The sequence below is a fragment of the Scardinius erythrophthalmus genome (genome assembly GCF_964197995.2).
Source record: "Scardinius erythrophthalmus genome assembly, chromosome: 5".
Taxonomy (NCBI): Eukaryota; Metazoa; Chordata; class Actinopteri; order Cypriniformes; family Leuciscidae; genus Scardinius; species Scardinius erythrophthalmus.
In genome coordinates this window covers 18,065,578-18,091,034 of record NC_138225.1, presented here as the reverse complement: position 1 = coordinate 18,091,034, position 25,457 = coordinate 18,065,578, and the positions used below count along the sequence as shown (strand labels likewise).

Below are 25,457 nucleotides of genomic sequence, written 5' to 3'. Positions count from 1 at the left end.
TTCACAGTGTCCCCTGCAGCAGAACGACTGCGCTACATTTTAGGGGATGAGGAGGAGGCCATGCCCACACCCACTCTCTTCACTGAGATGGACACGCTGCAACACGAGGGAGACGAGCTGGAGTGGAAAGAATCAGCAAGGTATAAAAACATAATCAAAAAGGTTGTGCACTAATTGATCAATTCTGTGGCTCAGTGGTTTCAAAACAGTTATGTATCCATAAAGACAGTAATTATCATTTGATCATCATCATAGAAGTAAAACAATTACAAATATTTTCTTTAATTTAAATAAAGCTGAAATAAAATGTAAAAAGTAGGTGAAAACTAATGCAAAAACGGCAATATAATTATAAAAAAACTTGAAAAAATGCAAAAGCAATATATATAAAAAAGCTCATTTTAAAATTCTAAAATAACCACTGATGTGATTAATTACTTCTAGTGAATATACTGAGCTGTAAATGAAATATATGTTTATTTTGTCAGAATGCACAGATATTTGTCATTTGTAACCATTATAAATGGTGCTTTTAGATTAAAACTAAACATTTTAATGTAATATGGTTGGATATAATTCAATATTTATTTTTGGCCTATTGGTCAATCAATCTTTGTACTAAAAGGTTTAGGCACCTCTGCTTTAGTGAGACAGAAATTACACATTTCACCATAAAACAAACAGCATCCTCATCAGAACGACATCAGAAACTTACATTTCCTTTTTTCTCTGCTTGACTTCAACTTTGTTTGCGACTGTGACTCTGCAGGTGGGTTAAGTTTGAGGAAAAGGTCGAGGAGGGTGGGGAGAGATGGAGCAAACCCCACGTTTCCACGCTCTCCCTGCACAGCCTGTTTGAACTGCGGACATGCCTTCAGACAGGCACCGTGCTGCTGGACCTGGAGGGATATTCACTCCCACAGATAGTTGGTGAGCAATGACACTCTTTATTCTGGGTGCTTTTCATCTGATGGGAGGCTACTGATGTACTCTGAACAATCTAACCCTTTGTACAACAGATATCGTCTTGCATACTGAAGTGTAATTCATAAAAGGGTTTCTTTTTCATTGTTTTTATTTTTATTTTGATGCATCATAATGTTTTTCTACAGTTTTTATGCATTTTGTTTTGCCACCAATGTACTTTTAAAGCAAACCACTTTAACTTTTGTCTCATGCAGATGACATCATCGAACGTCAGATAGAGGAAGGGTTGATCAGTCCTGATCTGAGAGATAAAATCAGCTTTGTTTTGTTGAGAAAGCACAGACATCAGACAAAGAAGCCAATCCATCGCTCCCTTGCGGATCTGGGCAAGTCTGGCTCTGGAGGCGCCAGTGAGTCTTCAATCTTTAAATGTTTTTGCATCTTATTGTAGAATGCAGCCTAATTGATTAAAGGGATAGTTCACCCAAAAATGAAAATTGTGTCATCATTTACTCACCCTTAAGTTGTTCCAAACCTGTATGAGTTTCTGTTGAACACACTAAAGATGTTTTGAATAATGTTGGTAACCAGACAGTTGACAATAGTCATTGACTTTCATAGTAGGAAAAAAAAATACTATGAAAAGTCGATGGCTATCGTCTTTTGTGTTCAACAGAAGAAAGAAACTCATACAGGTTTGGAATTATGACAGAATTTTCATTTTTGGGTGAACTATCCCTTTAAAAGGGTCATATGACTATGATATATGATATCTAAAAAGAACATTATTTTGTGTATTTAGTTTAATGCAATGTGTTTACGCGGTTTTAGGTTAAAAAAATGTTATTATTTTACACATACCATACATTATTGTTGCTCCTCTATGCCCCGCCTTTCTGAAACACGTCGAGTTTTACAAAGCTTATCGTTCTGAAAAGCGCGGTGTTCTCTGATTGGCCAGCGATCCAGTCCATTGTGATTGGCCTGACTACCTTAAGTGTGTGATGGAAATGTCACACCCCTCACCATATTTGGAACATCAGCTCCCAAAGCAATAATGACAGGTGATAATGATCAATTCGAGCCCGAATCTGATCCGGAAAATGCAGATGACCAAGCTGATCGTTCAACTTTCGCGACTGGACCAGACCGTATCAGATTGTTAAGGTTTTATTTCATTGGGGACATACTTAGTGATTATAATGACTTGAATGTCTGCATTTGTGATCGTAGAAACAACAAACAAGCGATATACTGCTCAAAACTCGCGTTTGAATAGTCAGTAGCAAATTCTTAAAATATGAAAACATACTTACAGACTTTGAGCTTTGTAACTCTACAGATCTTATACATGCACAAACAGCTATATAATACACAGAAAAAGGAAAAAAGAAAAAGAAATCGCTTCATATGACCCCTTTAATGGTCTTAAAATGACAGTTAATCCCAAAATGATCATTATCTACTCACACTTATATTGTGTAAACTCTTGCAAAAAACGAAATAAGTTTATCAGCAGAGCATTCAGGCCACTATCTTCCATAATGAGAGCAAAGCGAATGTAAAACTATGAAAATGACAAAAATAAAGGAAGCACAAAAACACAAAACTCCTTTTTGGAACTTTACAGCCACTGGTCACCATCCACTTTCGTTGTTTAGACTGACAAGCCCATTGTTAAATTAGACCTGAGCATAAATAAGATCACATGGGCTTCAAGTGACATGAGGGTGAGTAGGTCATGACAGACTTTTTGGTAAACAATCCCAATCCCATTTTAATTCTTTCAGTGTGTTCTTTCATTGCTCTTTTTACACAGTTCATTGACATAAGCCTATTAGAAAAACATTGTCTGCTTAATAGGTGATTTTATAAAAAGTAATGTTGTTTGTCTCTCATAGCTCGGAGCCCAGCCCGAACTCCTGGCACTGGAGCAAATTTTAATCGCTCTACAGAAGATCTGCGTAGCAAGCAAGCAAACTATGGCCGACTACGTGAGTCTTTGCACCTCTTTTAATCCTTTTTTTTATCATTATTGTATATTCTGGTAATGCCACAGCTGGTTGAAGGAAGAAAATAAAGCTAGATTTAATTTCAGCAGTCCTTTATTTACAGTTTACTTAATACAGCACTCAGGATTCTCAGGATCAAAACATGGATGGAACAACTTTACACTACCAAACTACCGAACAAAGACTGACAGAAAGCAAGCTCATTTTATACAATACCAAAGCAGTCAAAGCAAAACAGGTGTTCAACTAAATCAGTAACCTAAGCAACAAACACAGCAAACAAACAGGTGGGAAAACTGGAACCAGGGAAACATGCGCAAAACACAGGAAAACAACACATAACCCTTACAGGAAACACTTTACAATAAGGTCCCATTAGTTAACATTAGTTAATGCATTAACTAACAATGAGCAATACATTGTTAAGGTATTTATTAATCTTTTTTAACGTTAGTTAATAAAAAATAGGACTGTTCATTGTTAGTTCATGTTAGCTCACCTCAGATCCATTAAATAATATTAACAGATACAGCTTTTGATTGTAATAATGTATTAGTAAATGCTGAAATTAACATTGACTAAGATTACTATTTTTCATTGTTAGTTCATGAACTGAGCTGTATTCATCTAAAAAGTGTCTGTGATCTTTGGGTTTGGTTAAAAGCAATTAAAGAGTTAATTCTGCCTAGGATAATGTGGTTGATCAACATGTTGTGTTTTCAAATTGCATTTTTATAGACAGGTTTTTCATTAGAGCTGTCCAGAAAGAGTAGATTTTTAATTAGATAGTGAGTGATGCTAGATTAGTTGTTAAATAGCTAGTCAGCTTTATATCATTTTGGAGTAAGACTTAAATATGTATCATTTTGATTGAAATATTTGTAATTGCATTTCTGTGTATATTTGTACCTGTGTCCGCAGGCCACGCTCAAAGCAGGAGCATGAATGACATTGCAGACTCCCCAAGCACAGACCAGGTGAGTCACATGTTATCACAATGTGTCTTTATCTGTAATAGAAAGCCACAATTTGACAAGGCACAACAGCGATTATATTGTTCACAATCTTCACAGATATTTTGTATTTGCTTTGATACTATTTTTAGCTGCCGTGTCCAGTTTTCCACACTGACTTGACTGACAAATTCAGACAGATTCTAGAAATCAATGCCTCTTCTGCTTTCTTTATCATCAACATATTGGAAATTGATGAATAATTTAAATCAACACAATTTTTTTGTATTCTTAGAGTTGACCATGATTTCACCATGTTTTGAGGTCACAGGAAGTTAGTTCTGTAGTTCTTCAGATTCATTACCAAAATGAGAAATTCCTGCCATTATAAACTTTCCATATTTTGATGGAGACATTTTATAAATTGTGTCACTAACAAAATTGTATTGATGTATTTGATAGTTTATTTAGTTGAAACTGTGCTTGTACTAAAAAGTAAACTTAGCAGCATATATAATAGAGGTTGGTGTGTGTGTGTGTGTGTGTGTGTGTGTGTGTGTGTGTGTGTGTGTGTGTGTGTGTGTGTGTGTGTGTGTGTGTGTGTGTGTGTGAGTGTGTGTGTGTGTGTGTGTGTGTGTGTGTGTGTGTGTGTGTGTGTGAGTGTGTGTGTCTGTGTGTGTTTGTTTGTTTGTGGCTCTGCCGATCTGATGAGATGTGCATTGCCGTGGCTTGGTGTCTAGGTCAGTATTGATCTGCCATTGGTAAAACGTGCCATCTGACCGTGTGGTCCTCGTGCTAAGCTCTCACATGCAGAGAGATACCCGGGAGCTGCGGTCTGTCCCCTTTGGAAAAATAGTGTCACTGTTTCCATCTTTTTTTTTTTCATGTGCACACAATGTACAAGGCTATAGCCACCAGTTACAGCACTCATTTATTACTGTCCTGCTTTGTTTATGAAGATATATTGTAACAGGAATGTGTTAATTATTTTTGTCTTTTAATTGTAACTCATGTATTTGCTTGATAGTCTTGTCTGAACAAAAAAGTTCCCATTAGCTGGACTAAAACAATAATATCAACATGATTTTGACCCTAAAGGCCCGTACACACCGGGACGAATATCGGCGCGCGTTATTCGCCAGCGTTTTTCAACGCGTTTTTTGTGTTCACACCCAAGCGATTTTCGCTGACGATGAGCCGAGTGAACATGCAAATTCATTCCCTGACATTAGATGGCGCTTAATACCACTCCATAACAGTTCTCTTTTATCAAGATTTTTGTTGTCGCTATCGCGTTTGTCACAGTTCTTTATGTTCCGACACCAACGAGACCAGCAGCTCTACATTCATCTTGCCTTGCATCTTCCTCGTCTTATTTCTTCCCGGCAGTGTTTAGACGCTACTCGGCATATATCTTCTTCGCCGTTACGTATGTGTGCTCGGCAAGACCGTTTTGTGTTTGAGCGCCCCCAAGTTGTGTTTTACTGTAACTTCAGAAGCTCCAGACACGTGAGCAAAAGCGCCAATCTCATTGGTCGGATAGTTTTTGACGCGGCGTGTCAAACCAAAAAAACGAACCCGAGGCGTTTTTTTAAAAATGACACTTTTACGCGTGGCGTTTTTCGCGTCGGTGTGCACACTCACATTGGCGCCCTTTGTTTAGTTAAGAGGCGTTAAACGTCGGCGAATATCGCGCGCGAAACAGTGGAACGGTGTGAACAGGCCTTTAGACTATATACAGTTTGAAATTATTCAACCCCCATTGAAAATCAGGTTTATTGGCAAAATGTACAGACATTCTGCTGTTTGAAATGAACAAATCAAATAAAAGAAATTGAAATAGCTGGTTTCCCCAAATTCAACTGAAAATGTAACTTTTAATGACTTCTGCAGTCTCAGAATTATTCAACCTCTTCATGACAATGTAACGAGTTAGCTCAAAGGGGAAATATCAATAATAACCCATAACTTTTTATGATTCATTATTAATATTTGGGTCAGTTAATTGGATTAACTTGATGTAGCTAAATTAATATTTCAATCAATTAATCAGTTCATCCAACAAACTCTTTTGATTATTCATTTATTCTAAGAAAAGCGTATCTTTCATGGCCACCGAAAAATAATTATTTCTTAGCATGTACAGCGCTTAGAGCATGTAACAAGATCAAGATCGTAAACTAGACTTTGTTGCAAGCAGAGAATCAGAACCAAATACATATTGTGCACAAGTTTTATTAACTAAATCACAAACATAACTAAACTAAACATACATGGATAGGTAAAATGGTGAGTGATATGGAACCGGAAGCAGGAAATGGAACTATGGAAAAGATCCATTTAACTATGAAAAGAACCATCAGCTTATCATGTTCAGAGCACCTCATTAAATTGATACTTGCATGGTCTGTGCAGTGGACACAATTCTTGAAGTGGTTGAAAATTGAAGTTGTTGAAGTTGCAATCGTTTCTTCTCCACTAGATGAAGAAGATATGATGAACTTGCATGGTTAGTTCGACTCTGTTCTCATGGCTGGAGTGCAGATTGTGGCCTGCCGGCCCTGGGCCGGAGAGGACACGCAGAGCAAATGGTGGAAGTTGCGATGGACTTCTTCTGCATTGAATGAAGACGTTGAACTCATGAGGTTGTCCTTGATTCTGTTGTGGTTGAGAGAGAGTCCTCTCTCTCCTGGATGAGCACATGGCTGGTTTTGAGTTGAGGCCTGCTGCCCTGGGGCCTGCTGAGGCCACGCTGGACAGTACGCTACCCTGAACGTACCGAGAAGGCCAAGAGTTGATTGTTGCCCATTCAGTGATGGTAAGGTTGCAGTTTTCTTCTGAGTTGGATTGAAGAAAAGACAGTCTGACTCTTTTGGGAGAGTGAAAGCATTGCCGGCGGTGGTCACAGCCTGCTGGGGCCATCTTGCCTTCCACTTTGCAGGTTTCCAGTGCCAGAGAATAAGAAATGTTTCTTGAACACTCTCTGCTGCTATCCAAAGAAGTTAGATATTTCGGTTTTTGGAATATAGGCCCTCAACACCTTGAGGTTTGTCTGCCAGATAACCTAGCCTTTCTAAACTCTCTCTATTCATATGAATCCCTCATGTACAATGTGCAGCTGAGATATAATCCTTCCACGTGAATGGCGTAACACCAGGGACAGATGTTTGGTTTACAATTTGTTCAAAGGAAGACAGGAGAAAAGCAGTACGGCTAATCTAAATCCAGACTGCACTTTACTCAAGGGCTTCAGATGGAATTGTGCTGTCTTCGAAGTGATAAAGCCTGAAGACATTTTTTTGTTTTCAGGGAGTTTAGAACAGTACAAGTGAGTGTGTGTGTTTCACATAGAGTGAACAACAATAAATCAACTGTGTTAATGTGCAGTTCCAGATTTTTGGCACAAAGAATTTCTGATAAAAGAGCAGTAATATAATATACCAAATATATAACAATAATAAATTATATATCCTCATAAGTCATATAGTCATCTTAATGTTGTCTTATTTTCCTGGTTAAATAAACATTACATAAAAAAGAGAAAATAAATTCAATTATATTTTGTGTTTATTAGGCCTAACAATACTATGAAATGAATGTTCTTTTTATGAAAACCAAGGACAAGTCTCATCAAGTAAGTGTTTAAGCATTTTTACATTTATTCCAAAATAATAACTAAAGGCAGTAACCATTTAAACAATATGTTGTTATTTGTGAACTGATGTTCAACTGTTCTTTTTAATAGTCAACATATAACATAGCCAAAATATAGCCTGATGGACTTGTTCTCAAGCCACTTCTTGGTTGTCTTTGCAATTTGGGCAGGATCATTGTCTCATTGAAAAATAACATCTGATCATTCCCCTTTAGATAACTTTTCATTTGTGGGAAGCAAGTCATTCTACAATATTCTCCTGTACTCCAAAGCATTAAATGACTTTTCACAGTGAAATAGCTCAGCAATACCAGCAGCTAAAAAGGCTCCCCACACAATGACACCTCTTCCTCCATGCTTCACTGTGGTGGAGGTGCAATTATTATTATATTTCTCAGCAGATTTTCAAAGACAACATTCTGGAGCATCACCATGCAACTCGTGTTTCATTGTGATTTACCACTCCACACACAACTTCCCATATTCTGTCAAAAACTTCATTCTGTCTTTGATGTTTTTTCTGAGAATCAATGGCTTTTTAAGTAATGCATTTGCTTAAATGTAGCTGATTTCCAGACCAATAATTTGTGGTTAAGACAAATAAAAGCTTAGTGTTAAGCCATTTTGGGCTGGCCCATTTTTTTGCCCAGATAAAAACGTATATTTTATGAGAGGAAAAAAATACTATGTAAGGGTATGTAAATATGACAGAACTTAAGGGTTAAATGACAACTTGATGGTCCTATGATGGAATAGAAGAGTTAAATGACAACATAAGGGTTCTATGACAGAAGGGTTAAATAGCAAAATAAAGGTTCTGTGATGGAAAATAAAGGTTTAATGATATCATATAGGTCATGTGATGGAATAGAAGAGTTAATGACAACATGAGGGTTCTATGACAGAAGGGTTAAATAGCAAAATAAAGGTTCTGTGATGGAAAATAAAGGTTTAATGATATCATATAGGTCATGTGATGGAATAGAAGAGTTAATGACAACATGAGGGTCCTGTAATGGAATAGAATAGTTAAATGGCAACATGAGGGTCCTGTGATGGAATAGAATAGTTAAATGACAACATGAGGGTCCTGTGAGGGAATAGAATAGTTAAATGACAACATGAGGGTCCTGTGAGGGAATAGAATAGTTAAATGACAACATGAGGGTCCTGTGATGGAACAGAAGAGTTTAATCAGGGGTTCTTAACTCTGGCCCTTGAAGTCCACTTTCCTGCAGAGTTTAGCTCCAACCTTGATCAAACCTGCCTGTAACTTTCTAGTAATCCAGAGGACCTTGATTGGCTTGTTCAGGTGTTTGATTAGGGTTGGAGCAGAACTTTGCAGGAAAGTGGACCTCGAGGGCCAGAGTTGAGAGCCCCTGAGTTAAATGACAACAAGGGCCCTTTGATGGAACAGAAGGGTTAAAGGACAGCACATGGGTCCTTTTGTACTTACTCCTTTTATGTTATTTTTTTTCTTTACTCACTTTGATTTCAGCTGAAGAACAAGTTCATGAAGAAAATCCCCAGAGATGCAGAGGCATCCAATGTTCTGGTGGGAGAAGTGGACTTCTTAGATAAACCCTTTGTTGCCTTCGTTCGGCTGTCTCAGGCCACTACTCTTGGGGGTCTGACGGAAGTCCCAGTGCCCACCAGGTAACAGTTTTGCACATTAAAAACTCACATTATATCTATAAAAAGATCATGGAAAATGCTTAATGAACTAAAGCTTTGACCATACATCTCTTAATGGACAGATTCTTGTTTGTGCTACTTGGGCCTCCTGGTAAAGGCAAATCTTACAATGAGATTGGACGGGCCATTGCTACTCTCATGGTGGATGATGTAAGTTTCATTGATTTGTTTTGCAGTTAATATTTTTCTTTACTTATCTTTAATGTTCAATTCTTCCAGATAAACTTGGATAAAAAAGATAAACTCATACATTGTCCTTTAAAGTGATCCAAATATTTATTTCCTCTGTTTTATCCACAGCTCTTCAGTGATGTAGCATATAAAGCCAGGGACCGGGAGGATCTGATTGCTGGAATTGATGAGTTCCTGGACGAGGTGATTGTACTTCCACCTGGAGAATGGGACCCCAAAATTCGCATAGAACCCCCCAAAAAAATTCCCTCAGCAGACAAAAGGTAAAGCTCATTCTTCTTCTGTATCTTTGTTCGGCCCATATGTTTCACATCTTTACATTCCTCTTTGTTTCTCTGAAAAGGAAGTCTGTGTTTAACCTCAATGAGCTGGGTCAGATGAACGGGACAGCAGGCGGCGGTGGGGCTGCTGGCGAGGATGAGGAAATGCCTGTTCCTCATGAACTTGGCGAAGAATTGGCATTTACGGGGAGGTGGGTGTGTGTATACACTGACCGACATAATTAGGCACCATCCATCCATCCATTTTAATTCTGCCTTATATTTACCACCTCAATTCAAATTCAGCTTAAATTCAGGAATTTAATTGAAATTTAAATGACAACCACAATTTAGTTCTGAATTGCGCAAAGCCCTAACAACTGAGTGTACGGCACATTTACATTTGCCTGTTGATCTAAAGACCCAAGGTTCTTTTACTTCGACCTTGCAGAGTCTCTAAAACACTTTGGCTGAAAGACTGGGTATAGCTTTTGGGTATAGCTTGAGTTTTAAAGTGTTTTTTATCTGTCTCTACAAATAATTGAAAGATACTTCAGAGCTCCAAGGTTAAGAGAGTTTGTATCTTAATCAATATGTCAAAAAGGGAAAATGTAATGTGCTTTTTGGCACTTGGGCTAGAGAGGGTATGTGAGGACTTGGAGATAGAAAATTGGTGCCATTACTCAGTGCTAATATTCAAGATAGATCTTGCCTCTGTCTGTCTAATACAAGCCAAAGCGGACAAGTCACTGATGAATAATGGATTAAACATCTATGTTTACGGGACAGGTTCTGTGGTGGCCTTTTCCTTGACATCAAGAGGAAGATCCCCTGGTACCCGAGCGACTTTTATGAAGGCATCCACATTCAGTCCATCTCTGCGGTGCTCTTCATCTACCTGGGCTGCATAACCAATGCAATCACCTTTGGGGGGCTTCTAGGGGATGCCACTGACAATTACCAGGTACACTTCGCAGTTTTCTACTCGACACTGAACATGACAGTTTGCTTAAAGTTGCATGTCATCATCTTTTATGGAGCATTTAACAAGGACGCTTGTGACATAGCTTCATCTATAGGCCTTTTCTTTTCTGTCCCTCTCTTTCTCACCTTGTTTCCTTGTCTCTCTCTCCCTGTTTAACTGTCTGTCAGGGTGTGATGGAGAGTTTTTTGGGCACCGCTCTAGCTGGAACGGTTTTCTGCTTGTTTAGCGGTCAACCTCTCATTATTCTAAGCTCAACAGGCCCCATCCTCATCTTTGAGAAACTGCTTTATGAATTCAGCAAGTGAGAGAGCCATTAACACCAATCCATCATAATTTCACAGTCTATTATTGAGGACAAAAAAAGTACAGCCTTGATTGCTCACTTTCATCATGTGAAAGACCCTCATAAATCTTCCCTCTTAGTCTTCACTGATGCAAATATTGCTCTCTTGTGTTCACTGCCCTAGTATTTACCTCTCCTTGTTTTTTCTTTAAACTTTCTTTTCGTCAGGAATAATGGGATTGATTACATGGAGCTTAGGCTGTGGATCGGAATGCACTCCTGTGTGCAGTGTTTGCTCCTGGTCGTCACGGATGCCAGTTACATCATAAAGTACATGACGCGCTTCACGGAGGAAGGCTTTTCTAGCCTCATCTCCTTCATCTTCATCTCTGATGCCATCAAGAAGATGGTGGGATCCTTTAAATACTATCCCATCAACACTGACTTCAAACCAGACTACGTTACGGCCTACAAGTGCGAGTGTGTGGCGCCAGATCCGAGTAAGTCCATTCTTGGCGTAGAGCACATCAGTTCTGAAATGGAGAACTAACTGTGGAATAAATTGGATGTAGAGCAAATTTACCTTAATTTAATGTGTCAAGACTTACACATGAAGAACAAATGGTAACAATTTACAATACGGTGCAATTAGTTAACATTAGTTAAAGGGTTCATTTTCACCCAAAAATGAAAATTCTGTCAGTAATTACTAGGGATGCAACAATACAGTTAGCCCACGGTTCAATACATACCTCGGTTTTTTAACCACGGTTTTCGGTTCGGTTCGGTTCTGATGGCTTGACACATAATAGTGTTTTTTTGTTATTCTGTGCTTAGGCAATAGGAACAGTAACGTAAGAGGTTAAGGAGAAAAAAATAAAAACGATTTATTGCAATACTCTATTTTACTTAAAAGCTAAGCAAAGTCCACTAGTTCTTAGTGTATTGTATAATAAACAATTAACACTGACATCTCTTTACCTCAGAGCGTCCGTTTAACTGAATGAATTGACAATATCACCTGAAAATCAGATAAGATAACATCAGCAATTTTCATTCAAGCAGCTGATTTCTGTGAATGAATGTAAAACTAAATGTATATTGCAGCACAGGGTGAAGTCAGTATATACATTAACGACGATTTGAGAAAAATAAATGTACATTTAATGTAAAACTATATGGCGCTCTGTGGCGCGGCAGGATTTTGAACACGGTCCTGAGCCGTTGCTGGGCGCCGCAGACAGACGCCGAAAGGCGCCGACGGTGTGTGTAGCGCTACGTACACTCATAGAGATTAATGTGTTCGAATTTAAAAGACGTGGCGCTGCGCGTCCGGTGTGCGACCCCTTTAAATTGACCATTTCAAATAAACATATTTGTGCCTTCAGACAGTGATATTGCTGGGTGATGGCGCCGCAGATGTGCAGTCATGTTGGAAGTGTTTCCGTTTGAGTAGGCTACACGTGTAAAACAATGCTTGCACACAGTTATTTTTATTGTTTACCGGTTTTTCCTCCTCGGCACTATACTCAACGGCAAAACTGAAATGTCCCCACACCACGGATTTGAAAGACGCCGGCGCTTCCTCGTACTGTAGCCTCACTTCACCGCCGCTCGCCATGTTAAAGTGTGGAATGATGGTTAAGCGCCCCCTAAATTTAGAGCATAGTGATTGAATATTTACTCGCGGGGAATTTCCTTATCAGCTTGTAGACTTACAGGCACACACAAACAGTCAATTCGGAGAGAAATAAAACGCACATTAAATTATTTAAACGTAAAATCGAAAATAGCCTACCGCAATTCAAGTGCGTATTGAACCGTGGATGTCGTACCGAACGGTTCAATATTATATTGAGAATTGTAGCATCCCTAGTAATTACTCACCCTCATGTTGTTCCAACCCCGTAAGACTTTCGTTAATCTTCGGAACACAAATTAAGATATTTAGTCACTTGGACTATTTTAACGATGTCTTTACTAACTTTTCTGGGCTGGCAGATATCAGTTACCTTTTTTGGGTGAACTTACCCTTTAAGGCTTTATGAATCATGAACTAATTTAAAAATTTACTATTGTTCATTGTAAACTTGTATTTGTTCAAAATACTTTAACTTGTTAATTATTTTAACAATTAAATTTTGTTAGGTTTTATTTGTTTTAACTGTATCAAAAAACTGTAAAATTGGTTTAGTTTAAAGTTTTTATTTAATTTTTTAAGTATCTTAAAGCTGCTTAAGTTAATGTGCTAACTGGTAACTCGACATAAAATGAAAATTAATGTAAATTAAAATTAAAATCTATTTTCAAAATGCATGTTATTGATCATCCATGGGCTTCATTTAAAAAAAAAAAAAAAAAATCATACATTTTTTAAATCAAAATATAACTCGGCCTGAAAATTCAGCTTTGCCATCACATGAACAACAAGAAATTACATTTTAAAATAATATATAAAATAGAAAACCATTATTCAAAAGTGTTTTATTATTTCACAATATTACTGTTTTACTGTATTTTTGATCAAGATCAAATAATGATTGGTGAGCAATGTGCATAAAGAGACCTCTTTCAAAAACATTTAAAAAAAACTTACCGACCCCAAACTTTTGAATGTTATATGTACTGTGAACATTATTAAAATGCTCTAGAGGTGTGATTCAATGTTATTTCATTATACTTTAAACATTAGCTTATGGTAATGAATCAAACCTTATTGTAAAGTGTTATTGAATACATTTCACTTTGGAGTCACTGCACTGCATATGCATACATTCATATGTCAAATATTAATTTCTTGATTAAACAAAGTTCCATTGGGTGTTTAAAGAGAACTGGCTGAGTGCATGTGATTATTGTAACTTATTTGTGTTATGTTTGTTTTTGCTGCAAACCCCAAACGTGACTGCTGATTGATGTGAGTACTTTTCAATATGCATGAGTTTCACCTGGACAGTTTGTTGTACTTAGTCTAATGGCCTGCAGTAGTGAATGAAAACTAGCAGTGAGGTTTTTTGAAAGTAGTTCAGGCGTACTGGATTGTTTCAAAAACCAAATGAAAATTTTAGTTGGGCTACACCTGCAGTCATTTACATTTGCCAAAGCTGGCTTTGATCCTGGATAAATCCTTCTAACAAAGTGTTTTTCAGATTTCCATTCGTTCTGCTCATTTTCCTCTCTGATTCTCCCTTTCTCTGTTTGTTCAGTGGCACCAATGATCTTCGATGTTGTAGTCCCAGTGCCAGATAATTCCTCTGCTCTCTTTGGTGTAAGTGCCTATTGTCTTCACCTCACTCACATCTGTGTTAACATTTGTGTTAGCATGACCTCGAATTAGATTATAGCCTTTGAATCCACTGTATTTGCACTAACTATCACTGATTTTATAGCCCACAATGATGTTTTGTGTATTTGTATTATGTCACGATGAGTGAATCCAATTAGTTTAATTAAAATGCACCCTTTGTTACTGATCTTGCCTGCTGTGTATTTGGTCCTGTCCTGTTTTATTCTCTCTTTTTCTCTTTTTTGCCATTTATCCACCACACAACCCTTTGTTTTGTCTAAATTCCTCCCTCCTATCCCTGATTTGTACCTTTTTTTTCTCTGCGTTTCTCCCATCTTCTCAGTTAAACGTAACAGCTCTGGACTGGACTCAGTTGAGTAAGAAGGAATGTGTGAAATATGGGGGCTCACTGGTGGGAAAAACCTGCAAGTATGTTCCAGATCTTGCTCTCATGTCCTTCATTTTGTTCTTCGGGACCTACACTATGACTGTCACTCTGAAGAAGTTCAAATTCAGTCGCTACTTTCCCACAAAGGTAATACCAGTTAAGATTTTTGCCCTTTTTCTTACCCAACTTTTGCCAAAACAGATTTTTACACTTGCACTCTTCCATCTTTTACTTTGTCCTAGCTATCTTAGACATGTCATATCCTCTTTTATGTCAAAACCTTGAGTCTGACTATATCTTGTTTAAGAAAAGTTGTCTGTCTCTAACTTTTATTCTGCATTTTCCTAATTACTGATGGGATTTAGTAAGACCAGTAGGATCTTTCATAGTGTTAGTTCAATCAAAAGAGCTTTATACCTGCAAAATCATGAAAGGTGAGCAATGTGATGTGGTTGTAATCATGCATGTGTCACACAAAACTTATATTAATGTCACTTTAAAAAAAATGTTGTTTATTATTATTTACACCTTTAGTACAAGAGTCACGTGACTACATGCGTTCTGTTACAGGGCGCTTGACTGATTTGGTTGGGTCTCTTAAATAGACAAAAGAAAAGTTCGGAAAACTAATACGTTTGTAGTAATTATTACAGTAAAAACATAATCAGTGTATTATATTTACACTTCTAAATATATATGAGTTATGAAACAAAGCTTGATCACATGGTATAAACTCATAAACGACATGGTATAAACGACTGTTGCAGTCCTTAATGCATTCTTTATTGCACGGATATGGTGTCTTATATACAGTATAGTGACATTAATTTATTCTATCGCTACGTCTGAAATCGCATACCGTCTGAGAATAGGTGCTACATCTGAATTTGGACTTACTTCGCGACAGTAAAAAAAGCATGTTGACCTACCTGCATCAGTTGCGCCACTTTATACTGCCATTCATAAATCCTCTCCTGTGGCCTTATGGGATAGTAATGTAATTGTATTTCCTTTGTATTTCTATTGTCTACCCTTTAAAATACTTTAAGAAGCTCCTTTAAAGGCGCTATAGAACTTATGATGATTATTATTATACTTCAAATGCGTACTTCAGATTCAGAATCTCAGCAAAGTACACTGAAAAAAATGATTCATTGAATTTAATAAAAAAAAAATTATCGTAAGTGGTTGCACACAATTGATTTTAGCTACATTTAAACATGCATTAAGTTGAACTCACTCAATTTTAGTTCAGATTAATGCATTTGTTTAGATGTAGCTAAAATCAATTGTGTGCAACCACTCACCATACATTTTTTTATTAAATTCAACTAATCATTTTTTTCAGTGTAGTAGGTCGTCTGGGAACTTTTCGCCAACAGTTTTTTTAAATGCTATTTATTCGGACATACTATACTTTTGGCATACTTTTTTGCATGCTATATAGTAGGGAAGTATTTGATTTTGGACGCAGTGTATGTGTTTGGAACGGAAGCATGCATCAGTCTCTCAGTCTCTGAGTGCAAGCATTAAATAAACTAGATGTACCGCAGGGCGGTACAAAATATGACCGCCGCTCAGGCCTGCACTGGCTTTCCACAAAAATAAATGACGTGGAGCAATTTGGCTGTATTGCGTGTTTATGTATATACCTAAAAAAAGTAGTAGTATGTGCATGTCTGTGTGTGTGTTTGTGTATGTGTGTGTCTGTGTGTGTGTCTGTGCGTGTATGTGTGCGTGCGTACATGTGTGTGCGCGTGTGTGTCTGTGCATGTGGATTTGTATGTGTGTGTATGGGTGTGTGTCTGTGCGTGTGGATGTCAGTGTGTGTGACAGTATCATCCTAAACCAGCAACCCTTCGCTCAACACCACCATCTACAGGCCGATGAGTGTACAGTCACTAAATGTGCACATAAATGAATTTATTTTATACCCCCCATGGATGAAATTCTACAAAACTTAGCATACCCCCAGAGGATGTCAAGTTAATCATACACATGAAATATGGTGCAGTTCTGAACATCTCAACTGAAGATAGGGGCGATTAAAGTAGAATAATATTGCATTTTCATTTTTTATGGGAGGGGCGTAAATCACAAATGAGTGATTATGGGCTAGGTTGATGTCGGCCCTTAAGACCAACATACCATAAAAATTTCTTCATCCTCGGTGCCACGGTTCAGGTAGTTATTTAGGAAAAACTGCATTTTTGGGGTTTGGGGGGGCCCAGCTCGGGGGGGGAGTGGCCCCCGGGGACCAAACGAAATTTTTCCGTAAAAGTCTAGTGGGGCTACATGCCCACCAAATTTCATGTTCCCCGGTGTTTCGGTGTCCCTGGTATCGTTGACGAAAAATTCAGTAGATGACGGGGAAAAAAAAAAAAAAAAACTTTGACAATCGATTATGGGCTAGGTTGATGTGGGCCCTTAAGACCAACATACCATAAAAAATTGGTCATCCTCGGTGCCACGGTTCAGGTAGTTATGTAGGAAAAACTGCATTTTTGGGGTTTGGGGGGCCCCAGCTCGGGGGGGGGGGGAGTGGCCCCCGGGGACCAAACGAAATTTTTCCGTAAAAGTCTAGTGGGGCTACATGTCCACCAAATTTCATGTTCCCCGGTGCTTCGGTGTCCCTGGTATCGTTGACGGAAAATTCAGTAAGGTGACGAAAAAAAAAAAAAAAAAAAAACTTTGACAATCCCTATTTGACCGCTTTCGCTAGCTACGCTAGCGGCGGTCATAATAACTCTTCCGTGATCTTGTGTTGACATTCATTTCTGCATTCAAAACTGTGCAATTCATAGAAAGGTGGCAGGCTTGCAAACCAGTATGTTACACGTATCTCTTCAACAGCATTGTGCTATATTTCTGCAGCTGCAGCTATGTGTTTTATTCATTCTTTTAATATGTTTTTTTTCTATCAAGCTGAGGAAGTTAATTAGTGACTTCTCCATCTTCATGTCTATCATGACGTTTGTGGGGCTGGACATGCTTATAGGTTTGAAAACACCCAAACTCATTGTGCCCACAGAGTTCAAGGTGAGAGTAAATGAAGTTCAGCTCGCATGTTCTGAAGAAAGAAATTGATCTTGACTATAAAGCTTCCTCTTTAGTTTTTCTCAAAGGTGTATTGATTATTTTGTTTTCAAATCATGTAGCCCACACGCCCCGACCGGGGTTGGTTTGTGATGCCATTCGGAAAGAATCCGTGGTGGGTTTACCTGGCAAGCTCCGTCCCTGCTCTCCTCGTAACTATCCTCATCTTCATGGATCAGCAGATCAGTGCTGTCATTGTAAACCGCAAGGAAAATAAGTTAAAGGTATCCATGCAGTGAGAAGGTCCCTAATCACTCCTGTTCTTTTAATGTCCATTGACTTCCTTACATTTCCTATCTGTTTGTTACAGAAAGGTTGTGGGTATCACCTGGATCTACTGTGGGTGGGCATTCTAATGGCAGCCTGCTCTTTTATGGGCTTGCCGTGGTACGTGGCAGCCACTGTCATTTCCATCGCTCACATTGACTCGCTGAAGATGGAGAGCGAGTCTAGTGCACCAGGAGAACAGCCACAGTTCCTGGGTGTGAGGTGAGACAGACATGGCAACCATAGCAGGTCTCAACACTGATAGTTTCTGATTGGCTCTATATATAAAAAAAAGTGGATTTTTAGGTAAGAACATTAAGTATTTCCTTTAATAAAAGCCATAAATTATAAAATGGTTATTGAGAGTGGGCTATCAAAACTTGATTGTCATAAAATCTCATTTACATAAGCAGATGGACCATATTTGTGACCCTGGATCACAAAACCAGTCACAAGTCGCATGGGTATATTTGTGGCAATAGCCAACATTGTGGGTCAAAATTATCGATTTTTCATAAGGATATTAAGTAAAGATCATGTTCCATGAAGATATTTTGTAAATTTCCTACTGTAAATATATAAAACATTTATTTTTGTGAGTGAATGCAGTACAATCGCGAACAGATGGACAACTTTAAAGGCGTTTTCTCAATGTTTCGATTTTTTTGCACCCTCAGATTACAGATTTTCAAATAGTTGTATCTCTGTATCCTAAAAAAACATACATCAATGGAAAGCTTATTTATTCAGCTTTCATATGATGTATAAATCTCGATTTCATAAAATTGACCCATGTGACTGGTTTTGTGGTCCAGGGTCACATTTATATCCAAATAGTAATTAATGTACATGGAACAGAAGCCAAAACACAAAGCCATCGGGAACACTGAAATACTTTTATGTACTGTGTATGTGGCTGGTGTAAATTCAACAACTGTCATGTTTAAGAATTTACATTAAGTATAAAATGCCTACTTAACACTAAGCATGTTTGCTTAAGTGGCTTCCAAAGTAACATAGGTAGCTACTTTGTTATTGTGCACGGTATAGTTACAACACAAATGACACAAATACATAGAATAAAATTGTGGCTGTTCAGTACATATATCACAGTTCTCCACTCTCTTTTATTTTTGTTCTGCTTCTCTTCCAATTACAGAGAACAAAGACTGACAGGAATCCTGGTGTTTGTGATGACAGGAGTGTCTATCTTCTTAGCGCCCATCCTGCAAGTGAGCTTGTTGAAATGACAGAGATAATTAATACTGACTTGACCTATCATTTAGGGTAGATTAGCAATTATTATCATAAAAAATGTTCAATGAAGATGTCTGTATGATGATCTACTCTGCTTTAGCTGCACTATCTTTTTGTGGAAATTGATACCCCCCCCCCCCTTTATGTATTTACTTAAATACTATTTCTAAAACAGTTAAAGTGATCATAGAATATCATCCTGAAAGTCATCTTCAATTGGCCAGATGAAATTACACTTATGGCCATGGCATTCAACAATTTTTTTTATTGTTATTATTCATGTGACTTTAAATAGAGTTGAAATGTTTTTAAAGGTCAAGCATTCTTTTTTTAAAGGCAAATGCCCCTGCAGGAAGTGCGCTATTCTGTTAGAATTAAGAGCAAAAGCAAGCTACATCTGTTTCTCTGAAATTCATTTTACTTTCATAATCTGGAGAATCTGAAAAAAGGGCAGGTCTTATCCATCAATAAATTGATCGGGTTGTGCAAAGTGGCCTTTACACACTGTACCAGAATGGAGCCAGACTGAGAATGTGAGCTCTCTAAAACAGTGATTGAATAGCTATTTGGCTACTGGTTAACATAATCCAATGGCCCGCATCCCCAGACAAGTGACATCAACAGAAAGGGAATTTATTTCAGAGGAGGAACAAGTTTTGGCATTTTGTTTAAAGATTACATTTTTGGTAACACTTATTAATCTTAGTTAATGTTAATTTAAACATCTACTAATACATTATTAAAATCAAAAGTTGTATTTGTTAACATTAATGAACTAACATGAACAAACAATGAACAACTATTTTTTACTAACATTAACAAAGATTAATAAATACTGTTATGATTGATTTGCTCATTGTTAGTTCATACATTAACTAATGCTAACAAATGAGACCTTATTGTAAAGTCTTTCCCATTTTATGGAATGTTTATTATATTATAACTGTTATATGATTAAATAGGGTCCGTTTTGTCTTCATGTTGACTTTAAGTGTAACTGCGGTTGCTTTGGCAGCTGATGTGTACTTTTTTTCTGTTTATAGTTCATTCCTATGCCAGTCTTGTATGGAGTGTTCCTCTACATGGGTGTCGCTTCTCTCAGTGGCATCCAAGTAAGTGCCTTTAGGGATATAACCTTTTTCAACCCCTCCTCCCTCTGTTTGGAACAGCTCTAATAGCCAATGTACTTTTTGACACTGCAAAGTTGTAATATCATAGCAAACTTTACCAGGAAAACATCACAACCTGCACTTTGAGTGTAACGCTCATTTGTATGCACTCTACAACTGCGTTTAGTGATTAGAAATGAGTGATTTCTCCACACTGTGACAGTGCAGGGTAAGAAGAGTGTGGTGTTGTGGGAATGGATATTTGCATGCTGGCTGGGTTTACTGAGGTAATTTTGAGCTGCATTTTGATGAGGCTGTCAGACTGCAGTGAGAATCCACCATCTTGTGTAGCTTGGCAGTGGCCAGGTGCTTCTTTGCTGTGTTCTAGTAGTCTAGTTTAATGTCAGCTAGAGAACAAGAGGAGGACAACGGCAAAATGATGGACCTCGAACGGAGACTGTAACTGTACCGAATGAATACAAATGTATTTAAGTTAAAGGTGCTTTGAGGCTAAATGCTTAAAAGCTGTCTTTAAACATTAAAGTGTTCTTTTCTATGTGACAAGCTTTGGCATGTGAATTACTAATTGTCTTATATAAGTGAGGTAAACCAAAGAAAAATCAGTACGTGTTTAAAGAAAGTTTATTTACTCATCCTGTCGTTTCAAACCCGAATGACTTTTTCAAGCTACATAAAGGACACAAACACATCATAAAAAGTCATCCATATGACTCTTGCGCTACATTTAAAGTCTTCTAAAGCCATTCGATAGTTTTGTGTGAAGAAAAGATCAAAATGTAAGTTGTTATTCACTAATAATTTTCCCCTCAAGTGAACTGCAACCAGATCATTGAGTCATTTGAGAACCAGATCCATCCAATTTGTGAAGTGAATCAGATTGGTTTGACTTGTCCTTTTGGAACTGAACAAGTCTGGTCCTTATTCACTTTCATTAGATTGAAAAGAGTCATTTGGGTTGGGAATGACATTAGGTTGAGTAAATAATGACAGATTTTCCCTTTTTGTCTAATCAAACATTTGGTCTTTTATAGTTCTGGGATAGGATCAAACTGATCATGATGCCAGCAAAACACCAGCCAGACTTTTCATACCTGCGTCATGTACCGCTGAGGAGAGTCCACCTGTTCACACTGGTGCAGATTGTGTGCTTAGCTATTCTCTGGGTCCTCAAATCCACATTCCTCGCTATCATCTTCCCGGTCATGGTATGGTAACATATTATATTGCCACACATAATCCCGTAAGCCCTCATGTATATCATGACTCGTAAAACAATATTAGTTTCAATAAAGCTTTCTGGATGTAATCTATTTAGTAAAGGATCATTGTACTTTGTAGTAGTAGTTCAATCACACTGTGAACAGGCCGCTCTGTTTATCAACTGAAATTCTGATTAAGCATGTAATTCACCTCTCAAGGTTTTTAAGGACAGTGAACATTAAAGTTACAAATGAACAGTTTCTGTCTCTCGATCCCTCAGATTCTTGGTCTCATGTTGGTACGAAAGATGTTGGACATGGTCTTTTCTCAACACGATCTGGCATGGGTGGACGATATTCTGCCTGGGAAGGACAATAAGAAAAAGGATGAGGACAAAAAGAACACCAAGAAGGACAAAAAGAAAGGCAAAGCAGGGGATGTCGGTGAAGAAGTAGTAAGTGTTTTACTAGCCTGAAAACTCAAAGACAGACACCCAAGCTGAGAGTGCAGACTGGACTAAAGTCATCTTTGGTCTTCACCCAAAAGCGGTCTATATTTCAGTGCTTGTTGAGATCCAGTATTGCATTGTGTTTCACTGGTGCCACCTTCTGGTGGAGAAAAGCCTTTGTACTGTTCAAAGTTGACACATTCTGCACATGCACATACTTATCTTTCTCCGTTCTTTGGCCCACAGGACAAGTACCAACCTTATACAAACTGCTCCCCCAGTGATTCAGACTTGGATCGCAGGTACTGTGTGCTCAAACTACACGTTCCCTACCGTGACCTCCTACAGGCGCCAGACTCGAACTCAGAGTGGGCGGCACGATGCCAACCAGGCAGTTACTACCACTGATACTTTATTAGATTTTTAAAATGAGCATTTCCTCTTAAATACACTTCCACTCACTACCTCTCTACATTTAATAATACTAAATATTGCATTAATATTTACATAGAAGTAGATGATAGTTGAGAGGCAGCTCAGAATATTAAATTTATAACTGCTAAGACCAATAAAATGTCATGCAAGCCCCTGTATACAGTATTTTGCCATATATTATGAGTATTTACCTATAGATTTTTGCCTTGCCATGCGCTTTGAAGCAATGCAGATAGAATTGTTTTCATGCATCCACCAGTATTTTACTTTGCTTGCTGTTATAAAAAAATGTTATTTATTGTTATTCATATGTTTTTACTTTGCTTACATTTTCACACCCAAAGAAATGGCACACATAAGTAATAATTATTGAACTTGCATAATTAGATGTGAGTACAGTTTCAGTTTATTTACCTGAAATACTGGGAAAGATGCCAGTGAGAAAAGTTATTTGAATCTATTAATGCACCCTACTTGGTTTACATTTTTTGCTAAAACTTTTACATTTTTAGTAGATATAAAGTGATTAATGTAACAATGTATTTTACTTATTTCAAGGAATTTTGGTTGTTTCTTTCTCCTGTGTGATTGTGGTCCCAATAAGAGTGCTTATGCAGAATGACACAGTGCCTGTACCTTTTTTTTGTTTAGTTTTGTTTTGTTTTATGAAGGTTTCCCAGCCTGGTTTCTCTTACACTATATCCAAAACCCTTTTACTTATCCAAATGCATTCCTCTGTATCACTCTGATGTAGAAATGTAAAATCTGCTGGGTTTTATGTCTGCATTGCTGTTCAGGGGGCATGGTTTGGATGAAGTCTTTACTTTAACAAAGGTTGCATTTACATTTGCATTTAATCATTTAGCAGACGCTTTTATCCATAGCAACTTACAAATGAGGAGAACAATAGAAGCAATCATGTTAACAATTGGGCAACAATATGCAAGTGCTGTGACTAGTCCCAGTTAGTCTAGCACAGTACTCATAGCAAGGTTTTTAAAATGGATATATAGAATAGTAAGTGTTAGTATTAATGGTAATTTGTTAACTTTAGTTATTGCATTAGATATTTTATTAGGTATTATATCATTTTTTAATCTAGGATATTATTACTTTATAAATATACCATTGTTCATAATAGTCTTTCTTTATAATAACAATTTTTGTATTTTCTATATGCAATAGCCTTGTACTACTGTTCAAATGTTTGAGGTCAGTAACTTATTTTTTAGTTAACACTTGTAACAACGATGTAAAATTGGTAAAAAATGACAGTAAAGACTTTTACATTGTTACAAAAAATGATATATATATACATATATGCTGCTCTTTATATTAATAAAAAAAAAGATCCTGAAAATATTAAGCCAAATCAGCTAATATGATTTATGAAGGATCAAGGTTGCTGAAAATTCACCTTTGCCATAAGAGGAATAAATTACATTTTAAAATTTATGGAAATAGAAAACCCTTACCAATATTACTTTCGTTACTGTATTTGTGATCAAATAAATGCTGCCTTGGTGAAAAAATAAGACTGCTTTCATTTAAAAGTAAAAATCATACCGACCATTTTTTTAACATTCCTGTCCAAAAAATGTAATGTTACTTTATATATTCTATATCTGAATGTTAAAAAATGTAAATTGAAATGTCTAATGTAAAAAAGAACATAACCAAAATTATTTTGATTCCTAATGCATTAATTAATGTTAATGTAGAACCTTATTGTTAATGGCCCAAGTAATGTTCGCATTTAAAAACTTTTGTTATCTCCTTAACGCATAATATGAAACACTATAGGACATCATACTGAGCCTTCTTTCTGATTTGGGTGTGCCCTGATCCCAAATCTTTCCCCTGGAACATTTGTGCAGTCACACCGTCTCTGTCACCTGCATCTATAATCTTAATACAGACTCCCTGCTCCCCGTCCTGACACTCAGCTGTACCTCCTCCCTGCCATAACCCTCTCCTCCTCCTCCTTGTCCTCCTCACTCTTGTAACTGGAAGTTGCCATTCCACAGCATCACTCTGCACCTGAAGATCTCCTGTCCATCGTCTCCGGCGATGCCACTGGCCAGAGGGATGTCTTGCCCCGTGCCCCAGGTGAAGATTGAGATGGATTCCGACTATGAAGACGCAGATATTAACCCTAGAGGCAGACACAGGGATCACAGGGACATGAGCAGCGAAACAACACTATAATGTCGAATCTCTAGTAGTGGAACTGTGAACAGTGTGGAACATTGGACGCTCCATCTCAGCTTGTTTGAAGCTCCTGTGTTGCTAATACATGTTCATGTTTAACTTAAGATACAGAGTGGATGAGACAGCACTTTATAGCACAACTGTGACATGGCATAATAAGTCAGTGGTTGAATTATTTTAAAGAGTAAACATTGAGCCAGAGTACATAATTTATGCTACGTATGCATCAAATATGGATTTTTGTTTCTTATTTTAAAAGCCAATGGAATTACAACTTGCTGCAAATTCAGTAAATTGAACTAATTGGAATCAATATAACACCATAGATTATGTGGAAACTAGATCAGCTTTATTTTCAAGATTTCAGTATCTTTGATATGATGATTACAGAGATTTACAATTATGATTTTGTTTTCCCCGGTAACTGCTTATACCTCTGGGTCTAGTAGTGTTGCCTTTCTCCGAAGTCATGCTTTTCCTTGCTTTCCCTTTCTTTTCCTGCTTATAACACTCAAAAATCAAAGTTGGGGAAAGAAACAACCAAAAAAAAAAAAAAAATTAATAACTGAAACAGATTTTGGCCTTTCATTTTATTTGCTTGAACGTTTCAGAATGCTTGTGTGAGCAGTGTTAGGTATAAGCGGGATGTTTTGTCTGTATTTTTATATTCTGTGCATGACTATGTGAAACTGGGCAGGTTGCAAATGATGGATGATGTTTGCTGATGCCGATGAGATTTAACCTCTGGAGGGAAAAAAAAAAACTGTTTAAGATGCA

General features: G+C 37.5%; 1 protein-coding gene across 1 annotated transcript in view; it reads left to right on the top strand.

Moving 5' to 3' along the window:
- slc4a5a (solute carrier family 4 member 5a) overlaps positions 1-24,677 on the top strand; it is a gene marked incomplete at both ends in the record, with an annotated part of 32,034 nt that extends 7,357 nt beyond the window's left edge. The window contains 23 exons of the mRNA XM_081366544.1: positions 8-140; positions 770-930; positions 1,182-1,337; positions 2,829-2,921; positions 3,861-3,916; positions 9,046-9,203; positions 9,305-9,392; positions 9,543-9,697; positions 9,778-9,906; positions 10,484-10,658; positions 10,847-10,980; positions 11,191-11,462; positions 14,196-14,230; positions 14,592-14,783; positions 17,562-17,675; positions 17,795-17,956; positions 18,043-18,221; positions 19,159-19,231; positions 20,300-20,368; positions 21,418-21,591; positions 21,867-22,040; positions 22,281-22,336; positions 24,497-24,677. Of these exons, the coding sequence (XP_081222670.1) occupies positions 8-140; positions 770-930; positions 1,182-1,337; positions 2,829-2,921; positions 3,861-3,916; positions 9,046-9,203; positions 9,305-9,392; positions 9,543-9,697; positions 9,778-9,906; positions 10,484-10,658; positions 10,847-10,980; positions 11,191-11,462; positions 14,196-14,230; positions 14,592-14,783; positions 17,562-17,675; positions 17,795-17,956; positions 18,043-18,221; positions 19,159-19,231; positions 20,300-20,368; positions 21,418-21,591; positions 21,867-22,040; positions 22,281-22,336; positions 24,497-24,677 (3,119 nt within the window). The remainder of the gene's footprint in view (positions 1-7; positions 141-769; positions 931-1,181; positions 1,338-2,828; positions 2,922-3,860; positions 3,917-9,045; positions 9,204-9,304; positions 9,393-9,542; positions 9,698-9,777; positions 9,907-10,483; positions 10,659-10,846; positions 10,981-11,190; positions 11,463-14,195; positions 14,231-14,591; positions 14,784-17,561; positions 17,676-17,794; positions 17,957-18,042; positions 18,222-19,158; positions 19,232-20,299; positions 20,369-21,417; positions 21,592-21,866; positions 22,041-22,280; positions 22,337-24,496) is intronic.
- Positions 24,678-25,457: the final 780 nt, after the last annotated feature.